The 11,850-nt window shown below is 35.5% G+C and overlaps 1 protein-coding gene across 4 annotated transcripts; it reads left to right on the top strand.

Moving 5' to 3' along the window:
- Nucleotides 1-1,453: 1,453 nt before the first annotated feature.
- On the top strand, nt 1,454-5,842 carry ST13_1 (Hsc70-interacting protein; the record flags this gene model as incomplete). Of its 4 annotated transcripts, none has more annotated exons than XM_051215727.1 (10): nt 1,454-1,710; nt 1,743-1,840; nt 1,875-2,094; nt 2,148-2,236; nt 2,271-2,373; nt 3,545-3,661; nt 4,174-4,281; nt 4,877-5,018; nt 5,633-5,692; nt 5,735-5,842. In XM_051215727.1, exons 5-10 carry the CDS (start codon nt 2,272-2,274, stop codon nt 5,743-5,745), a joined length of 540 nt encoding a protein of 179 aa, XP_051066257.1. In that variant the 5' UTR covers nt 1,454-1,710; nt 1,743-1,840; nt 1,875-2,094; nt 2,148-2,236; nt 2,271. The 4 variants fall into 4 exon arrangements, with proteins under 4 accessions (XP_051066257.1, XP_035589207.1, XP_051066259.1 ...); XM_035730040.2 differs by having other exon boundaries at nt 2,126-2,236; nt 5,735-5,745; XM_051215729.1 differs by lacking the exon at nt 3,545-3,661 and having other exon boundaries at nt 2,126-2,236; nt 5,735-5,841.
- Between the last annotated feature and the right edge of the window lie 6,008 nt (nt 5,843-11,850).

Raw genomic sequence — 11,850 nt, 5'->3', positions numbered from 1 at the left:
ATGTAAATCTGTGTTCTAAATTAGTGATCACGCTTGCAAGAATGTTGTTTGCATCCTTGGTCAGTGATTACACTGTGTGAAATTTTAGGGTTTGTAACAGATCCTCAGGATTGTGTGATTTGCAAGGTGGCATGAAGGTGTAGCGGCAAATAAATCCCCAAATCAATAGCTCTGTAAATCATCAACATTTGATGCTAACCGCATCAGTTTTAGTGGACTCACTTATCTGGAGGTGCTCGGCCCCACATTCGCACCAGATCACTAGCGGGTACACCATGCTTCCCACCTCCTACAACCACTAACTGGCTTAGATTGATCACTTCTCGATATATTGGTATCCTATCAAATATATCTTCGAACCCCTTCGTTCCTGACCTTTGATTTAACTGTGTTGGCACGTTTTGATTACAAAAGATGACACTGGTAAAGGCGTTGTTAAACTTCGAGTACTTGTAGCGTCTTTATATGCCTTAATCCTTGATGATCTGGGTTTGGGTTCCTATTTTTTAGAAACAAAATATTCAAATATGCGAAAAATACATAATAGCACATTCACACGATGTATAAAATAAATCATATATTGTCGCGACAGGAAACATAAAAATTTTCATTCCGTGAATTTTATCAGGTCGGGCTCACCACTAAGGTTTTCACGAGTATACCTTCCTTCACAACACTTGTAGAATTATGGTCTACTATGATGTTAGTACAACGCTAATAATAGACCTAATCCTAAAATTTTAGATTTGTCATGATATAACTTCCTAATCTATAAGATCTAACGTGGAAGTCACATCATCGTCTACACCAACTCACTGTATCGTAACAACTACCAATACATGATGAAGAACAAGCTTAGGTTAGAGAAAGAACAATATATTTAATATGAATAGAAGATAAAAGGTAACATTCAGATGAACCACGCCTACATGGCCGAGCCATGCCATCCGATCAACTCCAATTCATTCCACACATTCTTCCCGCCTTCTCAATCGTTCGGTATTTCTCCGCGTTAAATATTGAATATCTATTTTCCGAGTTGTCTCGTGTTCAGCTTTGAGGATTGTATGGTTATGGTCCAATGCCACTACACACTGCTGTTCGCAACACCTTCATAATCGAGTATCCCAAAGTCAGTCAAACCAGAAGTCGAACAGAAAGGTTTTCGGGGATATATTTGGAAGATAGTCAATGTGTCGAGAATTGCCTGATCTAAGCTGACTGGTTGTTGAGAGGGACGCCCTTCACGGCGTCCTCGATCGTGACTTGGTGAAGATGATCAACAGAACGCCTTCAGCTGGAGTGTGTACAGTAAAACTAATAAGTTCAGCATCAATGTCAAAGATCTACAGAACTATTTATTTTAGGGAATTATTTACGTCCATAAGCTGAATGACAATAAGTTTATATAGATTTTGCAAGTCCAACTGAATTCAAAATCCGTACGTGTATGGAAAATTGGTTTCAAATCAAATTTGACGAACAACAATGAATTATATCAACCGATGATTACTTAAGATTTTCTGTCTAGTTTTGTTTGAACTAGTCGTTGTTGAATAAGCCTGTTCTGGTCCTTTCCCAAAAGCGCGTTTTCGTAAGCATGAATCCGGAGAGGGTCGCATTGCTTAAGCAGTTTGTTGAGTTGCTTAAAGAGAAACCTGAAGTTCTCGACACCCCTGAACTGTCGTTCTTCAAAGACTGGCTTAAAAGGTATTTTTTCGGTTTTGTTTATTTGCAAATAGTCTTGGGGCTAACGTTCCTGTTTCACAACCTAACCGACCCACTGAAAATTCATTTTCAGACGACTCTGGTGCAGATGAGACCTCAGAATCTGAAATAGGTAGATGTTAACAGTGATTACTAACACTTTCCAGAGTTTGATGATGAAGTGCTGCCAAAGGAACCTGTCCCAGACCTAGATATGGGTGACGATTCGATAGAAGTAACTGATGAATTGAGAGAAAGAGCTGAAGAAAAGAAATGTGAAGCAATGGCTAAAATGTCTGATGGAGACTTTACTGGGGCCGTTGATTTGTTCACCGAAGCAATTAAACTAAACCCCCAGTCCTCACTATTTCATGCTCGACGTGCAAGGTAAATCCCATTTTATCTGGCAATTCCATAGTTGCTTTGTACGAATGAAAAAGCCGTCCCATGCTATCGCAGATTGTGACAAAGCTATTTCGTTAAACCCTGATTCTGCACAACCTTACAAATGGAGAGGATTTGCTAATAAGTATGCTCTGATTGTAAATAAATCTACTCCATAGAATGATTGGTAATTGGGAAGCCGCTTATCGGGATCTTCAGACATCTTTGAGGTTAGACTACTCAGATGATGCCAATGAAGCGATAAAGGAAATCGAACCAAAGGTAATTCTTCGTAATTGAATACTTATCTGTATGTGTGTTAGTATCATTTTTACTTACGAACTGCCTCGTGAGACTCATGAAAATTATCACTGTTTATAACAAAATGAGCATTAGTCTAGTACACTAACATATATCTAGTCACCAAGGTGGTTCGAAATGGCTTGTGTCGAATTTTCCACATTTGTTTCCTTCAGTGTAGCAGGTCACCTTGTTTGTATACTTAGTATATCTATTGTTTTCAGGAGCCCAGAGTCTTGCTGACATTACCAATGCATACACCGGTTTAGGGTTGCCTAGTGAAGGATGAGTAATCTAGACGTAAATTCATTCTACAGTTGGCTCATATTTGAGTTGCTAAATACTGATCTTGATCCCTAACCATCCGGCTTACCCAAAAGAGCGTCCTGTTCTGGTAACAAAAATCAATTTCAGGCCTTCCTCCTCCCCTTTTGGACTTTCCTAATTCACTAATCCATTAAGCCATCAAAAATAAGGATTAGCATTCCTGCGACTTTGTAAATTTCATCGGCAGGCGTGCGTACACTGACTGACTTTTGCAGAGTTTATCTTGGGTGTAAGTGATCTACTTTTGGCATAAGGGTGAGTATTTTACACACTGCCCTATTACGTTTTGGTTATTGAACATATCTAAAGAACCCACATGGGTTAGTCGTTAGTGGTGATACCGTCGTGTGAATAACACTGAGCTCAGCCGTAATGTATTAAAGTGACGGTTCGATTACTAAGTATTTAGACTTCACTGAGATCGTTTCGTAGCCCTGGTCCGTCGTCTATGGCAACTTCGGGGTACCTGGTCGGTTTTGTGGCATGGTTGAGGTTGTGACGTCAGCTAGATGTACATTTCTGACCTGACTGTTAGGGTAATTGTTGCTTCACGGTACATAAAATGTCGAAAGTCGACTAGTCAAATGGATGTGTTTATTTCCTTGCATACTGGCCGTAATCTGTGGTTTTACCCTTTCTTAATATGTATTCCGTACATTTAGTCCATTACTCCGCGTGTCTAGATTTTAGTCTTGATGTGACGTGTAGCAACTCTAACGGAAGCAACTTCTGACCACATCCCGTATTATTAAAGGACAATCCCAACTTTGATTTCAATTTTACGCACATGTTTGTTACAGTTATTTTAGTATTGTTTTCCGAATAGCACAAACGAATCTTCGAACATAACATGAAGTATGAACGTAAACGACAAGAAAAGCTAGAACGAGAAAAACGCGAGCGAATTCGAAAAGCACGAGAAGAGCGTGAACGCGCCCAGAGAGTAGGTCAACTTGTTTTGTTTGTACTTGGAAAAATGATTGTGTATAAATTTGTTTTTTCACTGAGTTATTTCAATGCCTGAGAGTAAACTACTGTGAACCATAAATTTTGTTTTTGTAGTGTGTACTATTCTCCGTTCATAAGTATTTATTTCCAAGTTGGTATATTTAGGTGTCCTCACACAAACGTCCATCGATTTCATTATCTATTGACAAGTCGACCTTTTTTAAAAACAGTAAAGCGAGTTCAACTTAGACTTTAGTCATTATAAATACGAAGCTTATAAATTGGGTCACTTTGAATTCGCTATGTTCAAAAGTTGAATTCAGCTCCAAAGTGGTTATCTTAAAACCACTTCTAACTTATCTGATCGCTTAGGAAAGTCAAACCTATATATTTTTATTTTGGAATGAGTGCTCTTTTTGTTATTACCGATGTACCGCTCTACCATAATTATTGGTTAAGTGGGCTTGTTTGTCGTAGCTTTCAATTTTCCCATTTTTCCGTGAATAGGATACAGAAAAACCCGATTTTGACATTCCAGGAAGCGGCAACATTCCAGGCATGGACAATATGTTTTCGCAACTGTTCAATGATCCAGAATTGATGTCTGCTATCCAGGTAAATATCATATAGTTTTTAAACTCATTCTGCACAGCACTTGCCCGTGATTTTGAAATCATCGTTGAGTCTGGTGACTAAAGTTGGACCATTTAGAACCTAGCCCGTATTTTAGGGACTACCAAATATCGTCAGTCTGATTTATCTAGTTAGGAAATTCCTGATGTTTATGTATAGAATTTGTAGTTTTTTAGTCTTCGGTAGTATAAAGAGACTAGCAAGATAATCCGAGTGTTGAGGTTCTGACAGTTTAATTATAAACAGCAAAGTAAATTCTACGGTACTCACTATTCCATCCATAACCACTGATATCTTAATTATCTAATAATAATGATAATAGGTAGTCACTAATTTGCTTCTATTTCATAGCCTGCTAATAGCAGATTTTTAGTTCCGAACGGTATTATTACAAGTTATACTTGACTTTATGTGATCAAAGGTCTATAAAAAGTGCTCCAAGTATGAATTCCTACTTTTAGGTTTAATAATAAGTTCAGCTCTGCTAGAAGTTGATCCGCGTACTTTAAAGTTTTTGTTTTATAGATCAAAAAGCCATGTTTAATCCATCCTTACATACTCACATTAACTTTTTTAGGACCCTGAAGTGATGAAGGCATTCAGCGAAGTATGCTCAAACCCAGCTGCCATGGATAAGTACAAAAACAACCCCAAGGTAATGAAGGTCATTGAGAAAATGAAGAATAGATTTGGTGGTGGTGGCGGTGGTGCTATGCCCGGTAAGTCAACCATACCGACAGATTTGGATTTGAATAACGTTTACAAACTTATATACACCTTAAAGTGCACTTTCTTTTCGATGTATCAGTTAACAGATTTGTAGTTAGTATAGGTAATTAGATTTTCGAACAGCGTATATCACTATAGCCACGTCCAGTAATGTTAGACAGACGTTTAAATATAAAATTTGTCTAATAAAACATTTTCCTAAGTATTCTTGATATCAAGATCCAGCTACGTGATCGTGAATAATACTGCAGCTTGTAGAAGTGGTTCAATGGTATTTTCACCAGTCTACAGACCGGTGCATGTGCTAAGAATTTGCACTCGACTCCAATGAATTGGTGAGTTGCGCTTTTGAATTTTACGCAGTAAATGGGGTCCAACAACGCTATTTCAAAACCTCATATGACTCTTAGTCGGGCTACATTTCATTGGAGTCGAAACATTCAGTTGTTCATTTTATTAAAGACCTATCGGTCTACCTTTTGCTTACTCAGCTATGTTTAAAGTAAATAACAAAATAAAACTTGTCTATTTTATCAAACGTATTTATAAAAACAGTTAGCTTCGTAGTATATTCCTCATGTATTTAATGTGGATAAATTTTTAGGAGGTATGCCGTTCGGAATGGGTGGAGCCGGGTTCAATATGCCTAACCAGTCATGTCCAGGTAAAATTTAATAAAAAAATAACCTGTTACTGTGTCATTTAGATCTAGACTAGGTAAAGAAACATTGATCTCAGTCATCTGGTGATTCCATTTAAATACATTTAATCCCTCGACATTTTCGTACATATGAATAAAAGCTTCCAGACTGGTTTCTTTTCTTCTGCATTAGCTGTTATGGGTTTACCAATTATCAATAGAGGGGTAGGGTTTTCTTCGTTAAGTTCTAGATAATTGGCAGTGAAATAACGCAGATTCTGTTTTACGTTATACTATTACAGTCATTAATTGCTTCATAAGTAGATTATTCTGTTACTTTTGGAATCAATATTGAGCTCTTAAGTGTTTTTTTTATGGAATGAAAATCGAATGACACTACACCGTATATATGTTGCTCTTAAATGTTCAGTAACTTAACCGGCAGTCAGTATTTAAGTTCAGGTTATATTGTGACACCATACATACATATATATATATCAGATGTATAAATACTTTTAACTTGGATCGTCAGTATCTGGCAAACTGAGTTGCACGCGTTGCTTTGGTACTGGTTTGGTTGTTAGGCGATACCAGGAAGCTGACTCATAAAATAAATCCATATTAAAAACTGAAAGGGAACATGGGTGTCGGAGGTGAATTTCATGGTATGTTGAAATATCTTCCAAAAGGGCTGGCTTATGCGCAAACGAAAATCAATGTGATAGTCGCCACACATTAAAGATAAGCGTTTTGCTTTTGTTTAACAAAGTCCATTTCGCCGAGTTGTCAGCATAAATGTAGCGTGAAAAAGGGCGGATATGGTGATATAGTAAACCCATTGTCTGATTGGTTGGTCCCCTATTATGTAACTACCATAAATAGTCGTACTTTGAAAACCACCAGCAAAACTCGTAGTATAATGAATTGTTGGGAAGTGTCTGAATCCATATTGATACGCCCACTAAACATAGATGTACGCTGTGTTTGTATAACAAACGCTAAATACGGTGATGTGTTGTTAAATATTGGTTCAATTCGTGGTCACATATGTAGGATGGTAAAAATTTGTAGGTGAGGTGGGTATTTTTCTAATGGTATGTGATTTAATAGCGGACTTTTAATTATCTCCCTGAGCTAGGCCAGCGCACCATCATCGTGTTTAGGTTTTTTAACTATGGGCGAACCACCAATGTTTCTGTTAACTGTTTCGGTAAGTGGCCTTGTCAGTTTGGAGATCAGTGAGCTGCGTCCAATAATCTGAACAAACAGATTTAATTCATGATTAAATTATCCCATAAACCAACTTAGAGCAACATCAGGCCAAATTTCTAGTTATTAGAGTTAATCGAGATCATGAGATAAAGAAGTCATTTAAGGTGAATGTATGTATGATCATACATTAATCTACTTGCTTCACTATTTTTGCATTGATTTCGATTTACGATTGATATGAGAATGGACGACTTAAGGTGTTCTAGTTCCAGTAAGATGATAACATCAAAAAGTTTTCGGATGATTGGGGACCAACTAAGGTCGAAGTCACATCTCATGGTTAGTACTTAACTTGAGTCATCCCTTTAATCGTATCCAGGTTCCGTGGATGCTTTGATGACTAAAACAAACGACGTTACCAAAATGTATTAGTAAGAGTAGGTACAAGGAAGAGTGCGATCATCACCGCATGGACCAGTCCATGGTTTGCAATTAACTAGTGCGTGTTGGTTATCCTTGAACTTGATGAGGATCAGTGAACTGTGCGACATTTCAGTGACCCGACTGTCGGATGATTTGGCTAGGGCTCAATGACATTTCACTGGGCCTACAATTTTGCATCGATGAACTCATTTTAAATGAAAAATAGTGATTAAACAAAATCACAAAAGTTATTGGTTATAATGGATAATATATTTTCCTTTCCCTCGAATCAGAAAATGTAACTTTGATATTCACGAATGATTGATTTTTGTGGTTTAGTATGTATGCAATATCGTGATTCAAATGTCTTAGTAGTGTAAATTTATACTATGGTTATCCACATTTTTTTGTCGGTGTTTAGTACATGTGAAGTGATCAACGCTTTCGGCTATTTTTTTTGTTTCCGTTCGTTTAGGGAGTGCCATAAATTTGAATGTAATTTTCACTAGTTTTTATCTGGAGGTGTACACAACTCTCCGCTATAGATATATTTGTGCAGCGCAGTGTAACACGCCAGATGAAAAATAAATACAGGGTTTGAATTGAAGCCACTTTTAAAAAATACATAATAAAATGAGCACACATCTACTAGATTAACGGAAAGTACTGGATACTTCGCATTCACTGAACATGGAAAACGTCCAGCCGTAAACTTGTCAGACTAATATAAACAGCTATTGTTGTAGGACATTACCAATGTGAGCATAAATGATCAGTTTTAATTGAGATATCAGTCAATGTACCTCTGTTAAAAAACAGTAGTAAATGCTTCTGGACATTGAATTTAACATCGTTAACGGTAGATTACAAATCGGTTTAACTTTCGTTAAGATATTAGTATGCATTTCTGAATTGTTCCTATCGTGCTATTATATTTTAAGACTTAGAGACGATATGAAAAAACATTCCAGAAATTTTTCAAAAAACCATTCAGTGCATCTTAAGGTATTCGGACGAAATACATCATGAGAATTAGCGCTGGGATAAGTAGAAGGATATACATTAGGTGCGTAATATTGGGATGACTTTGGAATTACCGCAACAAACTTTCAGCCTATCTTAACACAATCAGAAAATGGCTAATTGTGTGTGGATAATTTCAGGTAAATAAGACAACACTACTACAAAGTTCTATAAAAATAATTTATCGAAGTCTTCTACAAATTACTCTGAATGTAAATCAAAAATACAGAGAATTAAATTCACTCACACGGATATAAACCATCCGTTCTCTTAAACCCTTATAATAGCCCAATTAGATTTTAGCAGGTCCCATATGTCCTTTGTTACGATTTTCATGACGAAATGGTATCAGCTGTACTGAAAAATTAATCTGTAACTATGTGGATGAATAAATTCCTCGTGAAAATCTGAAATTAGAAGAGTTGTTCGTACATAGAATATAATGTCACGAGGTCAAAGTTCTTTTCAGGGCTAAAAGTCTAGTTGAAAGATTTAGGGACACTGATGTGACGAAATTAAAACAAGTTTCCTGAGTTGTTCTTTGTCTGTGTGATCGGACCGTAATGCAGGACGGGAGTTGTATTCTAGTCCGGGTATTGATTAATTCGCCTAAATTATCTATCTTATACAATATCTTCTGATAAACAATAGTACGACGATAGTGGGAAAACAGCCGAGATCAATACTTAACTACTGTTGGTCCAGAATGCAGTTTTCCCATGATTGCTTGTCCAATAATCAGGATAAGACAACACAGAACGTAAAAATGCTATAACTACATAGTTCAAATTTATGGATCGTTCATACAGTGATATTAAGTAGAATCCTGACCATAAATTAACATATTTAAGAAGTCACAGTACATGCACACTACTTCATATTTGAAACAACTGAGTAATGGATCTATACTGATTTAACAATAACTTCAGAAAGGTAAAACAGTTTATCCATCACAGAAAAGCTTACTAGCATGGTCATACAATAAATTAAGTAATAATTATACAACAAAAATATAACACGTTCAGGTAAGGTAGTTCCGGAAATTCAACTTCCTTTGATATTTTCCCCATAGCAGATGCTGTCTATTTGCCCGTTAGATACAACGTACAGAGAAAGAATCAATCATCTTATGTGTTTAACACTTCTATCTTTACCTCATGGTAAAAAAAATGATGTTCTTTTATCATTTTAAACGTTCTGGGCACCATAAAACGATATTTCTACTGCTCGTTATATGTGATATCTGAGTTCCTCATCAACATTTCTATTCTAAGTGGTTCATCCTCATATTGTTTTTACTGGATACATATCCCTGAGATTTCATTCAAATATTTGTCGAATATCATACAGAATATTGCTATTATTAGTAATATCTGGATTTATAATGATTATAAAACATACAAATGAATATTTCTTTTTTCTTGCTAATAAAAATAGAACCGGATAACTAAAACAGAAGTCCTACATAAATCAATATTGAAATTTAACTTCTATTATTAGGTATTATATCCATGAGAAAACTATTAATGTAACCTTACATTAATAATGACTAAATCATACCGAAAAAAAAGAGAACAAATTCGTATACAGATTATTTTATGTTTCGGTAAAATTATTTAATAATAGTAAGTTTATCAAAGTGTATATTGAAAATTATTAAAACTAAAGAACGACTAAAAATTGGAAGTATCTTTTCACTAGGTGTAGATTATAGAATGAACTAAAATTTTGATTTGGAAAATCATAAACATTTATGGTAGCAATTAGTCATTGTGAATTAACAGAAGATTTTCCAGAAATTGTTGAATCTAATCTCATCTAATATTTACCAGTTCATGAACTTTGTAGAATATACCTTTTTGAGTGTGTGAATTACATGTGATATTAATAAGAATAAGTCTGTCGCATCATCATCACTCGGTAAGAATTACATGATAATTTTGTTTGTTTCTAATTCAGATTATATCTTAAACAAAATTTAACAGTCATCTGTAAGCGGTTGTAGAGATGGTTGAATTTCATTGAACTCATGAAGTTAGACATTAAGGCCTTTGAATGACGATTCAGTAGCCTAAAAGTTAAGCGTTCTCGAACGTGGTCGAAGGTTCTTGGTTCGATTTCCATATTCGGGGTCGTGGATGCGCACTGCTGTGGAGTGTTCCCATACTGGGGAGGAACGGCCATCTAGTACTTCAAGTCTTTCAATGGTGGTCTAACTTAAGTCGGTACAGAACCTCAATGAAATTATTCAATAAGAATTAGCTCAATTTTCTTTTGTTCAAAGTTCAACTCATTACTGATGCACTGAAATAACTGGAACTTTTCTGTCTAGTAAATGCTGGAAATTCAAGATGTTCATTCGATTGGTGTTCATGTTATGAAAATTATCGAGAAATTGTTTATATAAGCACTAATTACATGTTTAAACACAGAAACATAGATTGTTCTCTTGAATAATTTAGTCTTTTTAGTTAAAATAGTCAACTTCAAATTAGACAAAACCGATTTATACAATCCACATGAAATCATTATCACACTAATATGGCTTCTCATCAGTATAACCTAACAAATCACATAGTCAACCAAGTTATCATTCAACAACCGAGCTGATTTCAGAAATCATATTGATCACTTTCAATCTCTTCCAAGTCCGCAAAGATAGCTCACTTCTTCATGGAAGTATGTATCTAACCTGTAGATGCAACACTAACAGATTTCATAATTATGACTGTCATGAAATGATTTATCGATATACATCATACTGATAACTGAAAAATATAAAGCCATCCACAACTTGATTAAATTTGTTACATTGAAAGAAACCAAATGGTCAACCTTCTGAAATGAAGTGGCTGGGTTAGAAATCAAGATTTCAGTTAGTGAAATAGAAATCAGATCAAGGGTCAAGTGAGGTAGAAATTTTTCTACTCTAGACTTTGATCTATATTCAGTACAATATCCTTTCTCAATTTATGCTGTTACGAGTTAGTCACCCCAAAACTATACGAAGATTTTCTTTACATTGTAATTTTTATTTGCCTGAATATGTGTATAAGAGTGGTAGTTTTTCCATATGGGAAGTCTTACAAACTGATATGATGGAAAGAAAAGTCCATTTTCGATTGATTTACTCATTATGAGTTTTGTTCAAGATCACTTCCGTTTTGATTCAATGTAATGATTACTGAATGTGGTATTTGTTTTTCTTTTCTTGTATGATATTTTATTCTGTATAATATGCGATATTCTTGTATTCCATTGACATGAACTATGCTCAGTATGTGATTTGTTATAACTCTAAGTAGTTTTCATATATGTGACTGCATCCTAATTAATAATCAAAATGGGTGTACAATCAATATATAAATGAATGTATTTTCTACTAGGATCGTCGTCGTTGTGTTTTGGGGTTAATAAATCACCACTTATACCAGTCTTTGTGTTCTTACTTTCGCGTCGTGGGAATTGCAGAGGTCTCTCGTTCCGAGTATAAGTAATAAGCGTTTCCGACATAACAATCAGTG

The sequence above is a fragment of the Schistosoma haematobium genome, chromosome 4 (assembly GCF_000699445.3).
Source record: "Schistosoma haematobium chromosome 4, whole genome shotgun sequence".
Lineage (NCBI taxonomy): Eukaryota > Metazoa > Platyhelminthes > Trematoda > Strigeidida > Schistosomatidae > Schistosoma > Schistosoma haematobium.
Note: the sequence above shows the minus strand (reverse complement) of the source record. Positions and strands in the feature narration are given on the sequence as shown.